Genomic DNA, 26,215 nt, shown 5'->3' on the forward strand with positions numbered 1-26,215 from the left:
GAACTAAGGGAAGTGTATCCCAGACTATGGATTGTGTTCTGATTTGAGAACATTACAGGTGCTAAGATTAGAAACGGGTAAATTGTGTAGGTAAAACCAGATGACTTCTGGTAGTGTTTTTGAGACAGAAAGTCCTTGACAATTTTACAGTTTACTTTTGTAGGGAGAGATTGGATTGTGGATAGAAAAGAACAGTTATCAGGGGTGAAAATTTTTGATCATGCACCAATACTGGTGAAAGATTTTTGAGCACAGTATGTATACATTTATTTTTTTATTATATGCATGCTCTACTGTACTAGTATGCACATCATCAAGCCTATGCTACATAGAAATTAAAAAATAAAGTAAAATAGAGTAGACCATTTCAGTTAGAAGGGACCTGCAGTGATCATCTAGGCCACCTGCCTGACCAGTTCAGGGCTGACTAAAAGTTCAAGCATGTTGTTAAGGACAATGTCCAACTGCCTCTTACATGCTGACAGGCATGGGCATCAACCACCTCTCCAGCAAGCCTGTTGCAGTGTTTGAAAAGAAAAAAAAATAGAGTGAGGTAAAGATTAAATAAACACATTTAAATATATTTATTTATTAATGGTAGAAAAAATATTTTCTTCTTGCACCCCAGTGGATTCTGTTAAGTGCATCCCACTTTGAATGCTGCTGTTCCAAGTATTTCTATAAAATCAAGACATTTTTGGCCTAGGTACCTCAGAAGATTCCTTGACTCTTAAGAGCCAGTGGATCTGTGTTGATTGACAGCATTGGAAAGCTTGTCAGTGTTTTCATTCTGGTAATGATAAGTACTTGGATGCTTGAAATGAGAAGCTTCAATTAATTAAATAAACTTTCTGAAATTCTGAAATGCTAAAATGAAGCAATTGGTATTCAATATATCAATTGTGCAGCTCTAAATGTCCATTATTTTTCCTGCTTTCACCTGTATTTTAGTGGATTTTAGCTGGTTGTTCAGCTTGCTGAACAAATAGAGGCCTGTTTCTTTTTCAGCTCTTGAAGAGATCAAAGGAGTATTGTAGTTGGCTCCTTGAAAGTGTTACTTCTTTAACAGTAGTGACGTAGTGGCTTTTAATTTTGATTTGTTTTGAATAACTCATTAAATAAGAGCTTGAGGCAGCTGTGCAGAGAATTTTAGATATTCACAGGGCTGTAGATATTATGGAAAGACACATGCAACCAAAGAAGGAGATGTGATAAATGAGTGGAGTTTCCCCTGTAAGTTTGAAGAGTGAATTGTGTGCAACAAGAATAGTCTGGTGACGTAGTTGTATGTATAAATATAGTTTGGCATTTCCTTTCTTTAATCTTGAGAAACTTGTGGCGATGACAAGAATAAGTACTGGCCTTGAGTATTTAATGAAAATTCCTGGAGGTTGTTGAACTATCTGCTATGACTCTACTAGTCAAAACCAGTTTTGTCAGCTCTTTGAAGCCAAGAGTAGCTTGCCCCACTACTTATTTTGAGGAGCATTTCTTAGTTACTGAGGTGCTTATCAGCTTATGATTTACATCGACCCTTGTTCTCAAACTTTCTTGGTTCTTTGTGAGAATCTGGTGTTGCAATCAGATCACTCAAATGAACTAAAGGCAAATGGGAAAGCATGCAAGTCAGAATCCTAGATCATCTAATAGTCTGTATTCATCCTAAATGCTGAATAAGATTATGTTCAGTCAGCTGTCACACCTTACTTTTACGTGCTTTTCAGTCTATAGATGTTGCAGATTTAGAGTTGAACTTGGTAAGTGCTCTAAATTTAATCATACAAGTTGTTTAAACATAAAACAGGAGACTGTACTTCTGTTAGAGATGTGATCTGTAATCTGGAATTTTGGCACACTATAAAAGGAGTTACTTGTGACACCTGTTCTTATACTTAATCTGATATGTGAATAAATATATTTTTTTAAATGCAGGTGTATTTGTAATTATTTTTATTTCAGGTGGCCATTAAAAGAAAAAGTTTTCTCTGTGCTCTCAGGATTATGCTTTCATCTCAGAACTGTAGGCAGAATACTTTTCTGAATTATTGTATGTGGCCTTTCCATAGATAGGATTAGATACACTTTCTGTAGTGTTTTTATCTGAAATTTGATTGCAAAATGGAGAATAAATGTCTTGATAATAATTTAGTGTGCTAATGTGTTGTGAACAATATAACATAGCATCAGTGAGAAGCTATTACATCTTGCCTCTTCTGCTCTATTTTTTCCTTAGTAATTTAACACCCTAGATGCCAGCCTCTTACTGGTACCAATCAGACTGTGTCTGAGGAAGCAGACATCAACAACTGTAACAGTTGGGCTGTTGCTTCTGTTACAAAGATACATTTGTGGTTATTTAATTAAAGAAATGAGAAGTACTGGTTAGACTCATGGATTTATCATGTGGAATGTAAAATTTTCACGTGAATATTCAGTAGGCCTTGCCAGGTTTTCAGTGTCTGCTGTATTGATATAAAATAGATGACCCCTGGAAGGTATCTCAGAATTACTTGCCTGAAAAGTGTCCTCAGGTACGAGTTTTGACTATCCAGTTAGTTGCACATAACCGAGTTACTAGCCAGTATGAGATCAGAGATGAGGTTAGAGAGTCTATTCTCCATCACATGCATTTGCATTTAATCCAGGTTTAGGCACTTGCAGTTCATGGGGCTGAGGAGTAGCAAAGATCTACAGAATACAGCCTTTCTTATTATCAACATGTATGAGCAGTAGATTAACTGAAAACTTTCACTTGGGAGAGGTAATGATTGACAGTTTAATGCACTTTTTTTTTTTCTAACTTTCACAGTAGCTTATGTGAAGTACCGTATTTGGAACTGTGTCTTCTGTATTTGTTGGATGGATATTCTGCTGATTCTAAGCCTCTTAGCTGCTGAAATGAAGAAGTTACGTTTTTATAATTAACCCTGCTCTCAAATTATTTTGTCACCCATTTGTATCTCTGTAACTGACAAAAAGGCTTTCTGTGGTCTTTTTGTTTTTTTCTTCTGGTCTTTACTAATAAATCTTCCTCATGCATACATGCTTTTCTTACCTCCATCTAATCTTTCAGGTTTATTAGTTTGTAAACCTACAGAGCATCATCCTTTAAAGTGCAGCGTAGACCATCTGATGACAAAATAAAGTGCACAGTGTCACCAGGCTTCTGTTCTGTTGTCTCCCAGCCTTGTCTTTGTCACTTAGATTGTAAGCTTATCAGAACAATGTGTTTTAGATTTTTGTCTACTGCCTACAACCTAATGAAGTATGTGAGCATTTGTCTTAAAAAGCTAAACAGAACACTTGTGGTTTTGAAAGAAATTGCCTGTCAATGCTAAATGAGATTAATTTTCAATGTCTAGCATACTAAATTGTTAAGGTATGAGAATTAGGATTTTAAAAATTTTCTGTCACCACGTGGGTTCTTGTAATGATGGTACATTAAAAAATGTTGTCAGCTGCTAATACTGTTGCATGCCCTCAGCAAATATAAAAATCTTCTTCCTAGACATAGCAGTTGTGAAAAGACTGCCATCCTCTAGATATTCAGTGTCTGAAGACTAGAAAGTACAAACTGTTCTTAAATATATTTAAAGAGGAAGAAAAAAATGTTTCTATGTATGGGAGCAAGAAAGGATGACTTGCCATTAGGTTTTTGTGTCACAGCTCTCAACTAGTTTTGTGAAAGGGGGTGAAGACTTAGTGCCTATGGTACCTTTGTCTGGGCTATGGTGACCTTAAATCTCTTCTCCATTCCCAGGGGGAAAAGTGCTATATGAGTGCATCTCACTGTATGCAGAATCTTTGCAGCGAAGTGTAGAGGTGGATTTTCTGTCCAATTTCTGGCATCCTGTTCTTGAAGAGATAGAAAATAGATTTCCTGATTATCATTCTTTGTAATGCAGTGGCCTACTTAGTAGAAGCCAATTAAATGGATTGTATCAAATACTCTATAGAATATTTCATAGTAGTTAATTTAACTGTCCTTTTCATTATAGAATTTCATTTTTGAGATGCTTTTGTTCATCTTAACTATCAGTCACCCTTTGTCTAACTCAAAACTACTTCTTTATTCTTTAATGAGTCCTTTTTGGGCAAATGGCATATTTTATTTAAATGTCCTGGGTTTGAAGGAGTGAGATTAGGAACAGAAGTGTGGCAGGAATTCTGCATACATTCCCTTTAAAAGCATTGTTGTGTATTGCGTTGTCCAATATGTGCAGTTTTTAACAGTTGTATGACAATCTAACAAACAGCTCATTTGTTCTAGATATAAGATGTAATTTATTTTTTTTTTCCCTCCAGCCCAGTGTGTTAATAGTAAGCTACAAGGAACTATCAAAAGCAGCTTCTCAGTTTGGACCTTATAAACAAGCAGAATGGCGGCCTGACAGCACCATGATAGCTGTTTCAGTAAGTGGGGATTATACTTCCTACTGTGGTTATACTACTGCTAAGAGAGTTTTGTGCAATTTCTGTGCTTATACAAACTTCCAGATTGTATATATACCTAATTGGTATTTATCTTATGAAAATAAAGAATAGCACAATGTTTTTTTTGGATGATAGACACATTCTTTAGTAGTTTAAATTTATTTTTCCCCTGAACATGAACCACAATTCTTCGTATTAAAATAATGTATTGTCAAGGAGCGATCAGCATCTCATTTCCTTAGTAATCTTGTCACAAGGCAAATTAAAGACATGTGAATGGATGAAATAGTCAAGGAGTTAGGTGACTTAAACATATTGAGCTTGATAAATAGGATTTACAGATATTTCAGGAAGGTGGGTCCTAAGAGGATGAAACTGTGGATTTATTAAGGTGCGGTATCTTTTGGTGATAAAAAAAAAAACTGCAAGACGCTGGGAGCCTAGAAACAAGGGCAATGGTAGGTGATACATAGATTCTTCTGTTAAGAATCTTTCAGTAAAGATGGGGTCTTGTCTCATATGGACATAAAATCTTGTGTTATAGCTGGTACTGTGCTCACAGCAATAAAGTGGACTATATCAGCACCAGCATTTAAAAATTCAATGTGCAAGGTAGTCACAACAAAGACAGGAGTAGAGTTTATAGGTGTCGAAATACAGGATGGTAATCTGGTGACTGTGAGTCAGGTCTTGCGTTAGGACCAGGTCTTAAATTGGGTGAGTTGCTTTTTCTAGCTTTTAAAATCAAGGCTATTGTATCTAAGATTTTTGTGTGAGAAAGTGCAGAATAATAGAATGAAACCATTGAACTTACCTATCAGAAGCTGATTATGTGGAATTACAAACTGGCTAACAGTATTTGTTGGTATGCTGACTTCATCTCTTAATATAAACCATCTTTTGTGCTTAAAATTATGCCTGTAATGCTTTTCTGTTATTAAAGCTATCAGATATTGTTATCTTAGTGGAAGATACCAGATGGTTTATGTAAGAGTTGGTGTCTCTACCAGTATCATGACTAAATCAACTAAACTTCCTGTGCTTTCATTTTCTTGCATGAAATACAGGAGTAGACTTTTCTGGATAGTTAGTTGAGAATGTTTAAATCATCTAAAAGGATCTCATTTACTAAACGCAGTGAAGTATTTCTGTTAGTGTTAGATTATATTTTCAGTTAGCAAATGGTAATAGTTGCCAGGAGAGGCTGAAACGAGATTTCTGTAACATTTGCTATGAATATAAAAGAACTCTTCAACTTTACCATACAGTATATAATCACAAGTAAAATATCCAAACACATTGTAATTATACTGTTTATGCAGTAGTTCAGAAAATATTTAAATTGTTATAGGAAATTACTTTGCATACTGTGTTTTTTTCTGTGATGTCAGGATTCATTTGTTCAAGAGACCTTATGGCTCAGCTGATAGTTTGACTAGCTTTAATTTCTGCCAGTTCAGTTACTGTGCTTTCAAGTTTTTCTGCAGCTAAATGTTCTTTTTGGCAGATGATGTCAGACTAAATTCTCATAAAGTCTCAATTTGTAAACTTCAGTTTTAAAAAATTAAAATCCAAAATGGTCAAACCATTTATAAAATAATGAGTGTCCTGAGGGGTCTAAGATTCTTCATGTTTTTTTTCATTTATATTGCATCTTCCAGCTACTTACAGACAAATAATATAGTCAAGTGTGTTTGTTATGACAGTTTAAACACTGGTTCTGCTTTGCAAGTTTTTTTAATACACTTTTGGAATATATATGAAATTAATTTTGAAACAGTTAATGAATCCTACTGAAAGACCTCGTTTACAAATATTAGTATTTTGTTATAGAGAGACATGGTGGAAAGGCAGTTTTGGGAGCTTAATGAAGAAAGCGTACCTGCTGATGCATGATACTTTTATCCCCAAGTTAAACTGAACATCTTTCTAAGAGAATAAACATTTTCTCACTTCTCTGTGACTTGTTAAGAAGAAAATCAATGAGTACAAATGAAGAGCAATAGCAAAGCAAGTTATTAATTAAAAAAAGAATTATTTGCTCTACTAGCCAAGTGGCACATTCATTTCATCAAATGATACAATGATGGTGAATCTAGTCTAAATATAATGTCCATGAGAGTAGTAATATGCAGTGTTTTTTTGCTTCTGACTACCCGAGTATTCAGAGCATCTGTGAAAATATATAATTTTGCAGCATATGATTGGAGATAATTATTAGTACTGAAGGCTAGAACTTTGTTCTAGCATATAAGGCTTTATAGATTTCTGCCAGCAGCTTTAATGGTATGGAGTTAAACTAACTTCAGCAGTTCTCACGTTGTCATTATCCTCCAACAATTCTAACTCAGTTTACTATTAGCATCTTCTATTCTTGTCTAGATTAGTACATGCACTTGAGGTAGCTAATTCTATTAGTTAAAATTGTGAGTCGGGTCAAGATGCTTCAATACACAGGAATATACATGGCATTTTAGTCCTTCCCCTGTTGCAGGGGAGTCCTGTGATACAGGCTGCTCTTCAGTGTGCATTCCCATAGCAAAGGCAAAGCTTTATTAAACATCGTTGCATACCAGAAATCATGTAGTGAAATCCTTTGCAAGGCACTGTGTGTTTATACTTCTGACTGTCAGAGATAAGAATGAAGAGGGAATGGATGACAGCCATGGCTACTTCAGTAAGTTTCATTGCAACACAGGCATTTCTGAAGGAATGTTGATATCTGTGTGAATGAATATGATCAGTTTGTAGGAAGTGTTTGGTTGAATGCTTCTGCATTTCATCCAGCTGTTCATGGAATTTGAGGTTCTATTTAGAAATGAACCGGTAACAATAGCAACTTTGTGCTTTGAATAGTGTTCAGCAAGTCCCTTTGTACCTTAATATCAGTATAAAGATACTTCACAGTATTGTTTTACTTTTTCTTCCAGGATAAGGTAACTTACAGGTTAAATATTTAATGATGTAATGGAAAGAACCTGTTAAGATGTTAGAAATAAGCACGTTTCCTTACCACATAACACCTGAACATGATATTACTGCGCATAGAGAAGCACGTGTTTATTTTCAGCCTGTCTCAGGCTCACCATTAAGCTTCAGATTTTATTCTTGCATGAGAAAGATACTAACTTTGAATAAGAATAACCATGTTTCTTGGACTTCAAAGCCAAAATACAAATTTATTTCATGGTAAAGCAAAATATTTGACTGGGAAAAGACATAACATCTGTGAACTGATAAACTAAGCTAACAGGGGAGTTACTTTTTCCTTTATTTAAGGAAAGGAAATGAACCATTCAAAACAACCTGAAACCGTGCATTTCAGTGCTTATTTTCTCCAGTAAAAGTGCTTTGGGTACATTCCAAATCCATATTAAAGTTGCTGGATGGCAATGCTGTTTAAGCAAAAAAGATTTTCTGATTTGCCCAAACGATAAATTTCTGCTTTAAACAAATCATACTTCTTTCAACATCCAGCCTTACTGGTCATCTGCCTCTGCTGGGCTTATACAAGCACGAGATCAGCTGGACTCGTACATCAACAGTGGCATTTTTCTATCCACTGAGTGACCTATTCAGTGGGCTTTAAGGGCTAGTATGGATTTTACCTAGAAGGAGTTTGAACACCATGTTTTTTGATCTATCTGAAACTTGATAGGAGTGTATATTCATGTTCAATACGTTACATGTAGAAATCTCAAGAGCCTGTAGACATTTTGCTCAAACAAATAAACTAGATACATATCTAATCACTGTTCCTCTTTCAGACTGCAAATGGATACATCTTATTTTTTGAAATACCGCCAGCAAGAGACAAGTATCTTTATGAGCCAATGTATCCCAAGTAAGTCTTTTAATCTTTCTTCCATACCCACAGTGTAAAGAATGTGACTAGACGAGTCTTAAGCAGATTTTATGATTAAAAAAATAATTCCTTACAAAATATGTTTTAAAACTTGATGAGTATATGAAGCATCATTCCTATGAGTTAGAGTCAGTTCAGAGAAGTTGGTCTAATTGGTTTGCTGTGCTGAGTTTCCTTATGTCCATTTCATAGGATCTCAGTATCCTCCATAGCAGAGTTAAAATTGTCTAATTTTATAATTTGGGGTAGTCTGTTGAATTAATGACCTGTAACAAGCTCTAGTAATTCCTCATGTATAACTCAGTTGAGTAAGTCATGTTTCTTAGGAGCTGTTACCGTGCAAATTTTAATAGATTCCACCCCCAATTTTGTAATAATTTAGAGATTTTTGATACCAGTGGGGAAAAAATTATCAATATTTTGAAAATAATCTGAGTCGTTTTTAGCAAGAAAATACAAGTATTTTAGCTGCAGTTTATGTTGTCTTTATCATCTTACTTTCCTTATTGTGTATGATGGAATACATTTTATGTGTTAAAAATGTGAATGGATGCTTTATGTATGTTACTTTATGTTAGATGTATTTGTGGTTTACTTAATTGACTTTGGATTTGGCAAAACTAGAAAATATTCAGGACAAATTAAAACCTCAAGGCTGTTTTATGTATGTCTTTGTTTCTGTAGTTACTGATTGGATAAAGTTTATCCACGGGAATAATAAACCACTTGATTTCTCCTTGGCTAGAAACTTCTTTCTTGACATATCTTTACATATACCTTCATCATTACCACAATGCTAATCTAATTAGTTTTAAGGGTTTTTTTTCATATACATAAAATGAGTAAAAGTTGATTGGTGAGTGTCTCCAACAGACATCTGTGAGACTTGGATAACCTATGATGTCATGTAAGAGGAAAACATTGATTTTTATAAGCTGTAACTGTTGAATCATGAACATTAAATAATAATAATCAGGTCTTCATGACCAATTAAATTTTATATCTCTGTTCTTCTACAAGGGCATATAGGAAGACATGACTTGCCAAGTAGTAAATTATTTCAAAGTGAATTCTTGCTTCCTTGAGTGGAAATTTTGTGTTACTATTATAATGCATCTTTTGGGCTCTTAAAGAGACTTCAAAGCTCTGGAATTAAATGGAGTTTGCTGTTGCAACTTACTTGTCTGTCTTCCAAAAACTTAAAACTAATGTAGCCGCGTTATATTACTTCAGTTGCCTTTTCTGAGACGTGAGCAGCATTTTTCAACTGACTTTTTCCACAACCAGCATGTTGTTGCATCCTGTTGAAAGAAATAAACGATAGTATATCTTCAGCTGTACATAATGCAAAAGACTAAATAATAATTCACGGTATCTTGTACTTACTGTTCTGTTTGTAAGCTTGGGTTTTTAATTGGAAAAATCTGAAAATACATGGAAATATATATAAAATATGCAGCAAGAGTTTAAAAAAAGCAGCTTTGGAAAGTTTGTTAAACGTTCTACCTGTCTGAAGGTTTGAAAATATCTATTAAGCAGTCAATGACTAATAAGCAGTCTTAACTTTCATGTTGTCAGCCTTAAAGCATGTGTTTTATGAAAACGTCTTGCTGTTAGCTGTGTGTTGACTGGTCAGGATTTTGTGTAGCCCAGAAGGGTAAAGTGCTGGTTCTGCAGATGAATAAGACAAGGTGTCTATTGAGTGTTTATGGTAGGTTGCTTACAATCTCTTAGGACTACTAATGCATGTGCTTAACTTTAAGAATATGAGTGATCTCACTGAATTTACTGGGATTACTAGTTTGTCTGTATTTAGCTCTCAATTTTGAAAACCTACATAAAATTACTATTGTTCTGGTTATACTAGATAAAGACAACTATTTGTGTGTGAATTGTGTCTGCTCTGGTGAACATCAAATTATTCTATAAGCTGTTATAATGGGCTGAACTGTTTTGGTGCAGATATAGTGTACTGCCTGTAGGTAGTTTCATTAATTTGCTTTGTAGATGAAATACTAGAAAAACAAACGACAAAAAACCCAACCCAAAATGAACAAACAGACAGATGAACTAAACCAAAACCCCAGAACGGAAACATTTAACTTTCTTTTGCCACATGTTAATTTTTCAAAGACATTTTTTCATTAAGTGCTTGGATTTCAAACAATACTCAATTAAATATGTTAACTTTGAAGCTGTTAAAAATAATTGAAAAGCCTGGTGTGTGACTTGCCTTGTGCTTGAAAGGGGACATCTCACAGTTTCTCCCACTGTAACAGTGTTCTTGGCTCCTTCCTTTATGTTGGCAGCAGTGATTATGCAGCTGTGACTAAACCTGCCTATCTGCCTTCTTTACCCCTCCCATCCCCTTCCCTGGATTCCAGTAGCTTAGCTTGCGAGTTGGTTTATAACAGGTGACCTTGAAGCAGCACTGACTTGCAGCACTGGGAAGGTCAGCATCATGGAGTGACTGCTCACTGACACTTGTATGATTATTCTCAAAGGATAGTTCATGATAAAGCGATTGTTTGCAACATTTTAACTCTCGTGCAGATACGAATTACAACTTGTCCAGCTCTGTCTTATGTGGCTATTAATTTATGTTAGGCAAAGTGAGTGGGGAGGATGGTGGTTATTGCCACTAGTGGTGTGATAAGACAGCTGCTGGAAACAAGTCAGTAAAAATGTCAGTGAAGTGGATGGACAGCACTTTCAAATGTAGGTGTCCACACTTTGCATGTTTGAGGTAAAAGTTCTTTTGTCTACAGTTCTTTGGACACTTCCACAACTTACCAGAAAGTTAAGAGATGCTGTAGAATATAATCAGTTGTGTGGGGTTTTTTTGTTTGTTTGATGGTTTGGGGTTTTTTTTGTTTGCTTGATTTTGTTTTCTTGTTTTTTTTGGGTTTGGTTTGGTTTTTTTAGCTAGTGAGCACACTTATGTCAGTGTTTCTAATATTTCTGTCTTTTAAATTCTACTTTTAAAAATTATTAATAATTATTAATGCTGATGAACTGTCCATGTCTGGTAACTTTTTGTAAGCACAGTGAAACCTGTTCTCTAGTATCCTTAAAATGTTGCTGTTATTGCTATTGTTGTTGTTGTTGTTATTATTATTATTATTAATAATTATAATTATTAAATATTATTATTAATAATAATAATAATGATGTCTTATTCTGACAGGAATATAACATTTCGATGTAGTGACTGTAAAAATAAAGGCAAATTCTTGTAATACAGCTTCAGCTTGGACAGGATTCTGAAACAGTGCAGGTCAAAGTAACGAGGTGGTTGTGCACTGGGAGTACACACCAGTAATATCTTCAGCTGTGCCAAAATGCTGGTGCAAGATCGTCTAGTTTAGTCAGTATCCTGAGAATAGTTTTGGTCCCATACAAGTGAAAACATTGAGAAAGGTTGCATTCAAATTCTGCTGTCAGCTTAGCTCTCACTTAAATGAAGTATGTATGTTTTACCATAAGTAAAAAAAAGAACATCAGAGAAGTGGATGATAAAGTATATGATCGACAGTTGCTCTCTTGAGTTATTTTTGCAGTCTTCCATATTGGGACAGTCTTAGCTGTGTAAAGTTACAGCTTTATGTGGTATTGGCGTTTTAAAGTAAGTGCTTTAAAATTTGCTTGGTAAGGGTTTAGCCTTGTTTTTTAGAAAAGATCAAAAAAAAAAAAATCACATCTTGTTCTCCATATGGAAGAGGCTTGTTTGTGCAGAAAAAAAAGTACAGTCCTTCCAGTTTTTCATTGTTACTGTGTAGAGTGTTACCATATATGGTTGTTGAGCAAGATGATCCAGAAGAGCTTGCCTGTATTTGATCTGTTAACAGAACAGTTCCAGCTTACAATTACTGTGTAAACATAATTACACTTGCAAAAATTTTTTGCTGGTACAGCTTGAATAAAATATCTCAGGGTAAAAAGAACATGAAACAACCAACAGGTATAGCACCATGAGAAGTGATAGAAACACTTTTGCCATTTATTACCTAGTACACACTGCAGTATATCTATAATCACAGTATGATTATTTTTTTTAAGGCCAAATCTCTTTCTTCTCTCCCAGTCTTATCAACACAGGCTTAGTAGAAGAGCTAAAGCATGAGTTGAGGCTAAGCTTCCATCCTGTTTGAATGCAAGAGTCACTGCTTCCCCTTATCTTTTAGTAGTGTGAAATAAGTAGATGTTGGAAAATAAAGTTGTGAACTCCCCCTGCCCCCCTGCTATTGTTTGTTGAAAACAGACAGTCTAGGAAAATTAATTTCCTGTTTAAAGATGGCTCCAAGCTATGACTTCCTTCTTTTCTTATCAACCGGTGGTCTTTGTATTCTGAAATTCATTGTTTTAGTCAAACTTGCTGTAATTCAGGATTGTCAATGTTTGTGGCTGGAGCCCACAAAACATTTAAGTTTGTTATATCAATATCTGAGAGCATATCTTTTGCAAAACTGAGAACAAAGGAAATGCTTCAAGATGGTTTGAGTGGGAAATTCATTTTTAAATACTAATTATTTTATGCCTTTAGAAGTTTAATCAGTTTAAAATATACTTAAGTAGATACGCTAAGGATTAAGGAACTGACCTATTCAGCATTATGGGCATTTTATGTAAAATCTATTATTAGATTAATATGATAAAACAAGTGCTCATATGATAAGCACAGTATTCTGTAATAAACTCTGAATATTTATATTCATAATATTTAAAAAAAAGCTTTTAAAATTTTTGCTGGATTCATTTGATAGTTGTTTTGTCAAATTGTCATATTTCAGGAACGTTATGAATTGCAGTTGTTCTGTTGAAGGAAGTATTTCAAAGGAAATATTTCAGGTTCTGTTGATACCTGGCTAGGAATTGCTTATCTGTTCTTGGAATGAGCAGTCATTCATGCTCAATGAAAAACTGAAGTATCCTACTTAATTCGTTAGACTGAGATCAGGGAAAAAAACAGTAATTGTGTGTTTTTTGTTTTTTCGTGTTTTTTTTCAACTGTGCCAGAATAGTCTGCAGATTCATTCCAGCTCTTAGAGAGAGACTTTGCCCCAGTTCAAGGCAAAATTGAAAGAGAATCAGTATTGGCCATTAGCCCAGACTCTGGGACACTTTCCTGCTGTCAGCACAAGTACAAAGTTTCGCTCCAATTAGTTCAGTCTAATTTTACCACAATATTACTAAAGCCATTACAAGATAAAATGTGAAGAAAACATATGTATGGTAAGATAATAGAATGGTAAAATAAAATTAATCTCCACCTGCGATACACTTAAGAAAAGTAGGAGGGCATATAAGCAAATTTGTTTCTTTGTAAACTGTGGCAAGGTTCAGTAATATTTTTTTCAAGGAGTTTCCAAAGGAATTGCTGGAGATATTCCTTTGTTTCACAGTAAAGGGGTGGGTAACACCATCACAGTAGAGGTTTCCCTCTACTGAGCTGGTTGTTATCTCCCTTTAGAGTTTTGGCAAGGAGAGTGACTTAGTGTTTGTCACTTGAAGAGACAGCATGTGGTTACTTAATGCTAAGGATACCTTTGCCTTTAGAAAAGACAAAATCTAAAGTACTTTACATGGCTAATAAACTAAACTTGGTAATTGGAGATTGTTTGCCTCAGATTTGTTCATATCCTCAAGTGGAGCCTTTTTGGGGGGTGGAGCTGGGTGGAAGTTTAGAATGAGACCTCAATGCTGTAGATTTTTAAGTCCTTGAAAATGCTTCAGAAATTGAAGTTGTTTTCTCACCAGTATGGGCATGTGAACAAGCTACTTTTTATGTCCTGGTTTACAATGCTGTATTGTTGCTTATATGTCTGGTTACCATATTCATCTCCTCTTTCTGGTATGTTTCAAAGCCTTTTCCTTTTCTATAGCAAGGTGGTTTATAGGTGCCATAAATTACCTCATCAATGGGGATTTTTTTTTCATTATTTGGCGGACTTAAGATTAGTATGTACAAAGTTCTTAAACTTTAAACTTTGTGAGGGTAACTGATGAGGTGTATAGTTAATTACTAAATAATTTTTGTTTGGAATTAAGCTTATGCTAAACTTTAATGGTGTGGTTTACCTTGTAGGTTGCTTTTGGTGTCGGTTGAAAAATGTATTTTTAAAACCAGATGAGTTGTAGAATTTTTATGAACCCTTGTGGCACTTGCTAGGCCTTGATATGGTTCACAAGGTTTAAAATGCCATCAAGAAATTTTTGCAACTGGAATAGTATTTGGTAAACTAGTTAGCTTTTTTAGCTGAGTACTATGCTAGCTAGTTATTTGTCTTCTCAAAGAAACCTGCTAATACTCAATGAGGTAGAAAAGGCAGTACTAAGAATTACTTTTCTAAACCTTATTCATTCTTAATACTTACTTTCATGATTTTCTTTAAAACTTTGTTCAGATCTTGCCAATATGTGGGCATGTAGCTCTGGTTCCAGCTTAAAAAGCATTATGGGTAGTGAGTTGTTAGTGGAGAATCACACATTTAAAGGTGATGATGCAGGTTCTTTAAATCTGGTGTATAAAACAAACAAACAAACCCCAACAAAAACAAACAAGCAAAACAACAACAAATCCCCAGCTCTACAGAGAAGTCAGTAGCTGAGGTCCTCACATGAACCATTTTAAAAACAGTTAAGAAACACTGTGTGACTGTGGTAGTGCAATTATCATAGCTGTTGTCTGTTTACTTTTGTGTCTCCAAATAAAGCAACTGAGAGTTTTCCATGGTGTAAATTTATTTAGAAACATTGTTTGCCCGGTTTTTTTCGCATGTATAATGCTTTTAGTGGTTGAAATATTAAAATGTTGGTTTTGGTTTTGTTTGGTTTGTGTTTTTTTTCCCCAAAAACCTGCTACTGAAGAAACCATTTTAACAGCAACAATTAAGAATATAATAGCCCAAAGTAATATTAATAAAAAAATAATAATATATATACATAAAATTATTTTTTCTGAAGATAGTTACTGATAGGCAAGTCTGGAGTCTTTAATATTGTTTTCAAGAAAATGTCTCCATTACTTCCCAAGCATTGGCAAATTGACTTGTGAGAATGGAGGCTGCTGACTTGTTTGTTGTTTGTGTTTTTAATCAATTAATCTGCCATTAGTCACACTAATTTTTTTAAGCATAGTATTTGTTGACTGTGAGAGCATCTCTGAAGTTTTCTAAACTATTATCCAGCCATAACAGCTGCCTGTATTACCATGATTATCCTAGATAGTAAGAAGGAAATTTAAATCCTAATCTAATGCTATTTCTGCCTCTGGGATAGAATTCTCCCATAATAAGCAGAAGCCATTATTTTGAAAAGCTAGACATTACTTTGAAATACTTAGAACAGATTAAAAATTATGGTGTGTTACATAGGTTAATTGCAAATTAGAAAGTCCTTAAATACATCCCTTCGGATTCTGCCGTAATTAACTTCCTTTGATGTTTGTACCAGCAGTGACTTAATCTGGTAATGGTATTTGTGAGTGAGTTTTGCCCGTGAATCATGCTGCATCGCTTAGCTGCTGCACATCTAGTAGAAGACATAAGAGCAGTACTGCACTGCTAGAAAAAGTAGCTGGCAGGTTTCCACTTTCCTCCTTGGACTCCCCTACCCCTCCTTGCAGATAACAAACTCCAAGGAAATTCTTCCTCCCGGTTCAAGGGAGGCTAGCTGACTATGCTTTTGCATTTGTACTGCCACTTTCTTGAATTTAGCGTGCTTAGGGTTTGTTAGGTTTTTGGGTTCTTTTTTGGTTGTGGGGAGTAAAATGCACTTCTCTGCTTCCTCATTGTTGCATCTTGCATCATACTTTGAGTTTCCAGTTTTTTCTTCTAGCAGAATCAAGTGTTGTTTCCAGAGCCAGCTCTTTCCCTGTAAGAAGATCAAACAAATAAAAACATTCAATAACTTAATGCTAAAAAATGTATTAATTCACTTATTTAGAGGCTCCTTTTTCCTTATGAGAAAGTCAGGTTAGAACTGAATAGCAGAAAGTTTATGCAGGGAAAGCTGGGAGAATTTGAGAAAACTGGCAACCCTTGAGGTAAACTTGTATCTACTATTAATCTTTACCCTTACTTAAAAGGTGATTCATGAGATACTGTTACACAGGCTTTCTACATCTGGGAAATATGTTACTTTGTGTAGTGCTCTGCTTTCTGTTTGCAAGCATATCACTGATATGCTAGAGCAGAGAACGAGCTGGAGATTTAAAAACCACATCTTGATCTTCAAGTCAAGATTTGAAACTCCCCCGTAAGCCTTGAATTTTACCTTTGAAAAAACAGCCTGGCATTCCTAGTCTTCCCATGTTTGGGGTTTTCTTGGATTGCAGATGTAGTGGGAGATTTTGCTCAGTTCTGAGTGATTTTATTCACAGATTTAGTTACATTAACTACAGATAACTGTGCAAATAGAAATGAAGTAATTCTATTTGTTTTGACATGTAACTGGTTGCCCACTGGAATGTGTCCATTCCACTCAATTCTTGTGCAAAAGTGAGTTAAAGTTTGGCTACAACAGTAGCAGATGTTGATGGGGCAATCCAGACCAAACATTCTTTCCTGCTTCTGTCAGCAGTGCACACTCTTCGTTTAAAGGTCAAAGTAACTTGACTAGTCAGACTGACTCATACAGATGTGGACTATGTGAAAGCAGTCTGCTTTTGATTGCACTGCTTTTGCACCCATAGTAAGAGTTTCTTTTTGAATTGATGAATTTGATGTAATCACAGGCAATGAAATAAAATACTGATATTTTGGAGTTTCAGTCATGAGCATAGTGCCTCTGTGGAAAAAGACATATTCTGCAGATGGCAACAAATTTGCCGAAACTAGCTCATGAAACTGAAAATATTCAAATATTCGCACAAGCTATTTTTATCAAAAGTGTTTGAAGTGTTTGTAACTGTTTCTCCAGCCCCAGGATGCTTCATTGCAGATAGTGACGGAAAGATTTGAAGAAGTTAATTTTGTATAATATAATTTTAATCTGTAAAATCCCTGACTCTAAAAGATACCAGGACAAATCAGATGGATTTGGCTTCAGGAACTTGAAGAAATGCAGTCTCAATTACTGTTACAAAAGAAAAACCCCACAATAAAGCCACAATACTAGTATTGACTATTCAACTTCTTTTATTATTATTATTATTATTTTTTAAATTTTATTTTGGGCTGTCTGTCAGTCTATGATGCCTAGCTTAAATGAAGGGCTGTTCTTTCCCAAAATAGCTGTATTTTGTAAATAATTCTTTTGACATGCAAAGCAAACATATTTTTACAAGCTACCCTCTGTGGGTGATAGATTAACTTTACAGTAATTTTCCTCATTTTTCACTATAATCCTTTATGGTCACCATGACTTTGTTCTGGAAAGATGTCTTTTGTCTGCTAACTCCAGAATGTCAAAAGTTGCCTTGGTCTTAGCTAGCATTTTTTTTTAAATCCTTGCTGCGTAAGAAAGGGTGTAGTATCCATCAAGGAATAAGATATATATAATTTTGTGGTTTGCTCTAAAATGGTTATAGAAATAAGGCGCTTGATATCAACTGAGATGCCCAAGTCAGGAAAGAGATTGAAGTGTCCTTATGGTCTCACACTTAGCTAAAACTACAGCTGCTTTGGTTTCTGCCATGTGTTAAGCATTGGCAGTTGCATTGGCTACCCTGGTGTAAAGTAAAATAACTGTTTTTTCAGTTAAAATCCATGTAAAGATTATATAGTTTTGTGTACATATCTATTGTTTCTGACTAATGAAGTCATACTGAACTCTTAACTTGTCTGCAGCACCTGTTTCATGCATCGTTTACTTTGTTTCCTAGCACAATGTTGATGACATGGATGAGCTGAATGACATGTTGCAATACATAGGATTGTAGGTTGTTTTTCATTGGAAAAATGAAAAAGTTAATGAAACACATGGCGCATCTGATAACCTAGGCAAATAGGGAATATTTTTAAATAGTTTTAAAATAACAGCATTTCATTGGAGAATTAAATGTGAAATTTAAAATGAGAAAAATAAAAACTGGAAGCTTGCTACGTCTAGAAGTTGGTATTGGGTAATGGTCAGTTTAAAGGAAGAGAATTAGTGCTCAGTTGTCTCTTTTTTTTTTTTTTTTAGTAGGTCTTAGGTTTATTGTTAATTTACTAAAGGACATATAGTCTCACAAATTACTGTGATAAATGTGGTATTATGCATGTTGAATTAGTAGCATAGTCTTCTGTCTAGCAAGAGGAACTCAAGAAACACGAATGTTTTACGGTCTGTAATATCCATAATGCCTCTTGACAAAGAATTAATTGGAGATACTTAAAAATTCAATATATCTAATTAATGGAAACAGTTAAATATAATTTTATTGAATCAGAATTTGCATTAATATATGCCACTTATTTGGGAATTAGGACACGCTACACAGCTATTGTACTATTGTAATGTTCATTCTCTGTTCATTGTCTTATTTTGCTTACATACTCTTCATAGACATACAGGGTGATATGATAGACTAAACTTTTGGCACTAAAATTGTGTCCTAGATATTAGGTGCTGCTTGTGGCAGGTTGCATGTGAGGATCTGGTGTGTGTGTGTGTGTGTATGTGGAGAAAAAAAAACATGGGAATACAAGTCATAAACTCTTACCTCTTTTGAGGGACATCTTGTTTCAGCTGCAGTATTTCTTTTCAATTTCAGAGGAAGTCCACATCTGAAGGGAACACCACATTATAAGGAAGAACAATGTGCCCCTTCTTTAAATCTAGAAATGAAGAAAGTACTGGACTTGCAAGCCTCTATCACAAGGTATGCTCACTAATTGTGTCTTAAGAATTTATCTGCATATACGGGTTACTTGTTTAAAAGCAAAGGGGAAACTGGATGGAAAAAACCCATCAAGAATGTTTTTAGACATTAATAGACTGATAGTTAAGAGTAATTTACTAATAGTAACTCTAAGGAGGTGAAAATGTAAATTGCTGTTTAAGAATTCTTTCATTCATTGCTTCACTAGACGTGACATTTTTGGCATATAGAAATAAATTGCACATTTTCAGCTGTTCATATCCCAGTTAAGCAATACTCTAACAATACCGACAGGTTAACAAACTGATTCATAGAGAAAAATAGAAACACCTTATTTTGTCAGTTTGATCCCTTGACTGTCTAGAGGACTTAAGCTTTAGGTTTTAAGTCATTTAATGTAACTTCCCAACATACATAGCTGCTGATATAAGAGGCAGTAATATATTGGTGTTTGTTACATTAATTGATTTTCTTGTGACATTGATTTGAGATGCAGTTTTTTAGAGAATGACAAATCCATTTGTTAGTTTGCAGTCCATGTTAGAAGATCTACTTGTTGCAACTGCTGATGGGTTTCTCCATCTTGTTCACTGGGATGGTATGACCAATGGAAGGAAGGCCATCAACCTATGTACAGTTCCATTTTCTGTGGACCTGCAGTCTTCTAGAGGTAGGTTTTGGGTTTTTATTGCTTCTGATAGTTAACTATTGGCAAAATATCGTCTAATATAAAATATTCCCTGTTCTAAAGCAGAGGTGAGAAGAGTGTGCCTTTTGTAAATGTAAACAAAATAGCCTGTTTATTTTTTTCCATGAAATAGTAAGTAAACACCTAAAAAGTCTGTTAGCTTCCAATATCAGCATGTTCACGTATTTTTAAATTACTGTTATTTTCTCAGCAGGTTCATTTTTGGGCTTTGAAGATGTTTACATCAGAGATATGGAATATTGTGCCACACTTGATGGTTTTGCTGTTGTTTTTAATGATGGCAGAGTTGGTTTCATTACACCAATGTCAAGTAGATTCGCTGCTGAGGTATATTTTCCTTAGTATTTCTAGCATGCACTCTATTAATAAATGAGTGTTCCTTGATCTCTGAATTTCAGTTAGCTTTCTACTTTAAATTCCATTCAGCTGCAAAGAAATGAAAATTTAGCAACTGTTCAAGAAACAATGTAAGAACAAGACTGTATTTCACGCCAGAATTTCACCTGCATTCTTGTAGAGCTAGTACTTGTCTGGGAGAGCGTAAGTGATAGTAGATGGATTTTTTTATTTATTGCTTCAAAATGTCATAATAGTTCTGAGGTCTTCTTACTGTCTCTGAGACAAGCTTCCTTTTTCCTAGTTTTAAGTGGGGTGATAAGGAGTGTTTTCTCCCATGGAGAAGTATCATAGGTACTATTACTAGCTTTTAGCTGTAATCTAACTCTTCTCACAGTGACAAGGATACTGAAGAATTTATTTCAAAGGAGTAATTTCCAGATTAGGCATTTCCTTACCTGTGATTCAGCCTACAAGCTGTACTACATTTTGTCATTAGATCCTTCTTTTTAAGTACAGAAAACCCAGAAGGATTTGTGTAGTCTGTCCCCAACTCCCTCACACACTTCACAGTATCTGTGATTTCAGCTCTTGCAGATGGGAATTTGTTTTCCTCTATTTTATTCATCCTTAGTACTATCTTAATTTATATTAAGAAAAGTGAAACCAGTTTTGCTTGTACTGGGTCTTGTTTATCTGAGACGTGCCAGTTAATCTTGTCAATATTGTAAATTTCCTGAGGTGATAAAGGTCAGCTGTAATATGGCTGCATGGGTAGAAGCTGACTGTTATGAATAAAAACACTGTTTAACCAAAAATTCTGTGAATTCCTTTCTTTACAGCAGCTCCATGGTGTTTGGGCACAAGATGTGATTGATGGAACTTGTGTGGCAGTAAATAACAAATACAGGCTAATGGCATTTGGATGTGCCAAGTAAGTTTTGTAAAGCTGGGCCAATGAGGGTGAAAATTATTTTATTATAAAGCTTAAGAACTCGTTTCTTCATATGAAGAGCTGTAAAGATGACAGTGATCAGTTTTCTTAGAGATGGTATGATCTGCTCTTTCCAGAAGTTAGGAGGGAAGAAGAAAGAAATTACTGCCTTCTGGTGTTTTTGATCCTCCACTGCCTTCTGGAATGTATCACATACATTTGTTACATAAAGTTCTTTGAGTGTTTCTTGACACAATGTGTCTGTTCGAGATAAATTTGGTATTGATGAAAAAAAAACAACCAGCTTTTAATAATGTCTTGAAACTGATGAGTAGTCCAAATGGTCTGTAGTCTAAAGCATGTGTAATCTCTTCCAGTGGCTCCGTTCAGGTTTATACGATAGATACCACCACTGGTGCCATGCAGTTTTCTCATAAATTGGAGCTGACACCAAAACAATATCCTGGTGAGCTACTTTTATTGCTAGAATTTTCCAGCTGTTTTTAGGGTATTAAAGAATGTTCTTATCCTTTGCTAGTTAACAACTATTTGCTGTTTGCATTATCCGTGGTAAGTGTTTACTCTTGCATGTTTGTAGTATCTTACTTGTGCACCTTGTTTCTTTTAGCTGCATGCTTTTAACTGACTTTTCTATGTGTTTTATATGTGAGGGTCTAAGGTTGTTTTGGTGTTTTAGTAAATCTGAGTCTGAGTTAGCAGTTCACAGGCAGTGCTGCTTCAGGTTTTTCCTTTTTAAATGCTTCTGTTCTTAATTCCCATATGTAGTCTTGAGATTACTTTTCCGTCACTCACCTGAGAAAATGAGAGATTATTGTAAAAACTGATAATATAATAGAGGTGTGAATTAACTTGAAACAACTGACATGTAGGGTACAGAAAAAAAATTGAGTAGTCTAGTGCCCTGCCTGAACTGCAGTGAACAAAATCTCAGTGGAATTTCTCATGTAGTAATGATGAGTGTTGCAGGCTTGAGAGTGAGGAACATACAAAGTGGGTAAATTGCATCCTTGACTGAAAATGTGTGCCTACTAGGTTTCAACCAAACAACAAAAAAAAATCAGTTAATAACAGTTTTACAGTTACAGGTGCTAAAGCAAGAGGTTTCAAGGGTGAATATAAAATCTTATGTCTAAAAAATCCTTTTACCAGAATTGTGGTTGTGTCATAGCACAGTGTATTTCTAGCCTGTTTTAGTGTATTCTTAGTTTCCTCTAAAACCAAACATGTCGGAAAGAAAACATGAATTCTTCATTTGCTGCTTATTAATTTTGAGATGGTCAGTTTGATGAATGCAGCAAATAAGTTAATTGAAAATGAAACCTTTATTTCCATATATATTTTTTTATATTCTTATGGTGAAAGCAGTTGAAAAACATTTGATGTTTTTCACATGGTATTTTACTATTTTTAAACAGATATTTGGAATAAAACAGGACCTGTTAAACTAATCAGATGGTCACCTGATAGCTGTGTTGTGATGGTGACCTGGGAATATGGAGGCTTGTCCTTATGGAGTGTTTTTGGTGCTCAGCTTATCTGTACTTTAGGAGGTGATTTTGCGTGAGTATCTTCAATGAAATTGTAAAATGTTTTATTATAAAACTTTATTTTTCCTCTTAAAAGTGTTTAATTAGAAACTAATGCACCAAATTTGTTTTTTAAAATATTTTTCCATTATAACTCTTTAGATATTTGAATAATTGAATAATATTTAGGAGGGCATCATTTGGATATAAATGAAGATGTATGATTTTCTTTTTGTAGTGATCTTTTGGGCTGTAAAAGCAAATTATCCTAAAGGCATGCTTTTGCAGGCAAATATTAAAATTTGCTTAGTGCCAGCATATGTTTTCTGAAAATGTGCTAACATCCAGAAATCACAATTCTAATAGTTGACACCAAACATCTTGATGATGTGTGGCCTTTCCCGCAGTGTCACAGAGCAAACAGGCTTTATAGTTCGATATGAGGTTCAATATAGAACCATATGACAATACAAAGGTAGGAAGATAATTTCTTATTTTGATTATTTCTAAACTCGAACTTGTTCTGTTTTTAAGGTATCAGTCTGATGGTGCCAAAAAGGACCCTCTAAAGATCAGTTCCATGGTAAATATTAATATAAAAACACTGTAATAGGATGGCTGTTAGTTCTTAAATGATTTTTAGTCAACAGGTTAACAGAAAATCAAACTAGCTTTCTTTAGCTTTATTACTTCTATAGAATAAGATGCCTTTACTACACTTACTAACTCCAATGTTGTATTGCAGGAAGAGGAAAAAGGGGACAGCTGATGAATTTTATTTTCCATCAGTATGCCTGATGATGAAGTGTTCATGACTTCTTAGCTTTCTTTTTAATATTAGGAATGGACGTTAATCTGGTGCTATATATAAGAGCACAATAAGACAAAGAACACCACTAATTGTAAACTTACATATTTCTCTAAAATTACTAGCTTAACTTTGGCTGTTGAAGTAGCTTAACTCAGAATATGAATTGAAGAGAAACTTGTCTGCTTTTGTTTTAATCCAAACTAATTAACATGAAATGCTGCTAATTTGTCAAATCAGTAGATGTTGGTAAATACCACAGTCTTCAAGTACTCTTTAAAAAACATGATGAATTTTGTACAGTACTTAGAAAACATTTGATTTATGTATCACCTAGTTGCTATTAAAATTGGCAATTTTAAACATGCCTTCCAAGTGGATGCTCATGTCTGCAAAGACAGTACAATGCACCTTTTAAAAATCCCCAAATATTGAAATTCCGATACTGTTTAATGTAATGAGCAATAACCAGTGTAGTACTGGGGATCAGGGTTTTTTCATACCTGATTCTGTTTGTGGAGTTTTTTGTTAGTTGCTTAAGCAGCAAACTAGACAGTCTTCGTTACTTATATAGTATTATAAGTCTTACATAATTACTTTTCATTTAATGAACATTTTTTTAACTTAAAAAAAAAAAAAAAAGAAAAAAGTATCTAGATTCTTACTGTTCCTTGTGGCTTTCATTGCTGTGGGTTACTTACGAATCCTACTATGATACATTTTAAAAAACAAACTGTGGTTTTTTTACCCCGCTTATGTCTATCATAGGATCAGTTACAGTAAGTTTGTGTAGTTCTTTTCTGAGAATACTTAGTGCTGGTTTGGAATTGTTAATATTACTCTTTTACGTTCAGACCTGGGGATCAGAAGGGTATCATTTGTGGGTTATTGATGGAAGTTCTTCAAGCATGAAGCCTGAAAGAGATGGAAATAATGAAACTTGCCAATTTGGTATTCTGCAGTTTCATTTTATCAAGAGTGCACTCACTGTTAACCCTTGTATGGTAAGTCTTTTGTTGGTAAATATATCTTTATTTAAAGCATGTTTTCAGGTGACCTCTGAGTTACTGTCTGAACTGGTATTGAGTCTGCTTTGCAGCCATTAGACTGCTAGTTTGAAAACATATAAAATATTCTTTAGAATGGTAGCTTGATAATATTGATATGCAATACTGTGACATACAACCTATTATTACATCATGATACAAAACATGAGAACTACCTTAATGCTTATTTTTCATATTGTTTATGTAGAACCTGTTAGTATATTGATAATGTGTTTTCCTTTCTTTTCTGTACATGGAGTTCAAGGTTGTTTTTTTGTTGTTCGGTTTTCTTTTTAATGTAGAGTAACCAGGAACAAGTCCTCCTTCAAGGAGAAGATCGCTTATATTTGAACTGTGGGGATGCAACACAGGCGCAGAGTCCCAGGAATACTTCAGTACACTCTGAACACAAGCCTGCCAGGGAAAGAGGCCCTTTTTCAGATGGAAGTTTAGATTCTCAGGGTTTAAGCACTTTACTAGGACACAGGCATTGGCATGTTGTACAGGTAATTGTTGCTGGTAGCCCATATGTGCTCTGTGCTTGCAAGAGTTTTAGGACTGAAATTTGCTGCTGATCTCATCACTCTCTGCTATACCCTTTCCTCTAGTATGAGATTATAGCCTTTTTATTGCTGCTTCTGTTTCCCCTGGTACAACTTTTTCTTGTTGCCAAATGGTAAAGGAGTGTTGGCCATGTCAGCCTTATGGCTATGAGTTTTCATCCTAGCCAACAAAAAAATTTGAGTATCTTTTTTACTTCAGGAAGGACTAGTTACATCATTTTTCTGTGCCCTGAAAGGGAGAGTAAGTGCAGCATACAAGAAATCCTTTAGGGATTTGTTCTGTTATTTGTGCATATTCGGCTAATGAATAGAGCCTTTGTATTTTACCTGTATTTTTAAGCAGTCTTAGATAGTGTCTATTTAAGCGTGTAAATAAAACTCAGCAGTATCAAGCCTGAGAAGAAAGTATTTCTGCAGTAGTAATGGGACAGATTCTGTTTTATCTGAAGAGGAAAAATTAACCTTTAATCTGTAATTCTCGCCTCTGTTCTTCTGTGCTTTAATTGGTAAATATTTTTCTAAATAAAGACTCTTAAGAGGTCCCCAAGATTTTGTTATTCATCTGGCACATGAATTGGTATTCTTAACATTTGACTCCAGGCATGTGTGTCAGGTTCTCAATACTGCTGAATTTCCACTTTAGCTGGCTGGGTATCTCATCTGTGTTCTGAAACCAGCATAAGAGAGGAAGTTCCTCATTCTGTGTAGGAGTAAAACCAACACAGTGGGAATGACTGTGGGGAGCAACATAGCTGTTAGAACAGCCATTGGTTGGGTAATGTAATATCAGACCTGCCTTGTATCAATCCAAGGACTGGAGTTTGAGCCCAGATTTGTATCATGTTGCATGAAGAATCCAGGATCAAGGTTTAATTTGACATACTCCAGTCAAATGCTGTCGTAACAAGGCTTTTGGATGTGTTGCTGTGCTTTTGTGATGGCATAATAAATTTCATTCTAACACAGAAAGTCCCTCCTGAATGCTGTGCTTATCAAAACCTCTGTCTTGCCATGGAAGGTTCTCATGCAGGAGAACTACCTGGTGGGGGGAAGGATAAGAGCAAATTTTTATTATTAACCCATAATGTATTATCAGCTGTTGTGTGTTGTTAATGCATTTTCTGTATTCTATTAAAAACAGACTTAACGTTTAGGCTTCAATAGCTTTC

The 26,215-nt window shown here is 34.9% G+C and overlaps 1 protein-coding gene across 4 annotated transcripts in view; it reads left to right on the forward strand.

The window, feature by feature from the left end:
- Window positions 1–26,215, forward strand: part of RIC1 (RIC1 homolog, RAB6A GEF complex partner 1) — a 42,759-nt gene that overhangs the window by 2,769 nt on the left and 13,775 nt on the right. For 2 of the 4 annotated variants that reach the window (XM_051643298.1, XM_051643301.1), the window contains exons 2-12: window positions 4,306–4,413; window positions 8,202–8,278; window positions 18,996–19,103; window positions 19,631–19,773; window positions 20,003–20,139; window positions 20,991–21,082; window positions 21,460–21,548; window positions 22,519–22,663; window positions 23,164–23,212; window positions 24,292–24,441; window positions 24,786–24,989. In XM_051643298.1, coding sequence (XP_051499258.1) covers window positions 4,306–4,413; window positions 8,202–8,278; window positions 18,996–19,103; window positions 19,631–19,773; window positions 20,003–20,139; window positions 20,991–21,082; window positions 21,460–21,548; window positions 22,519–22,663; window positions 23,164–23,212; window positions 24,292–24,441; window positions 24,786–24,989 — 1,302 coding nt within the window. The remainder of the gene's footprint in view (window positions 1–4,305; window positions 4,414–8,201; window positions 8,279–18,995; window positions 19,104–19,630; window positions 19,774–20,002; window positions 20,140–20,990; window positions 21,083–21,459; window positions 21,549–22,518; window positions 22,664–23,163; window positions 23,213–24,291; window positions 24,442–24,785; window positions 24,990–26,215) is intronic. The other 2 variants (XM_051643300.1, XM_051643299.1) reach the window with 2 other exon arrangements.

This window comes from Apus apus, chromosome Z (assembly GCF_020740795.1).
Source record: "Apus apus isolate bApuApu2 chromosome Z, bApuApu2.pri.cur, whole genome shotgun sequence".
Lineage (NCBI taxonomy): Eukaryota > Metazoa > Chordata > Aves > Apodiformes > Apodidae > Apus > Apus apus.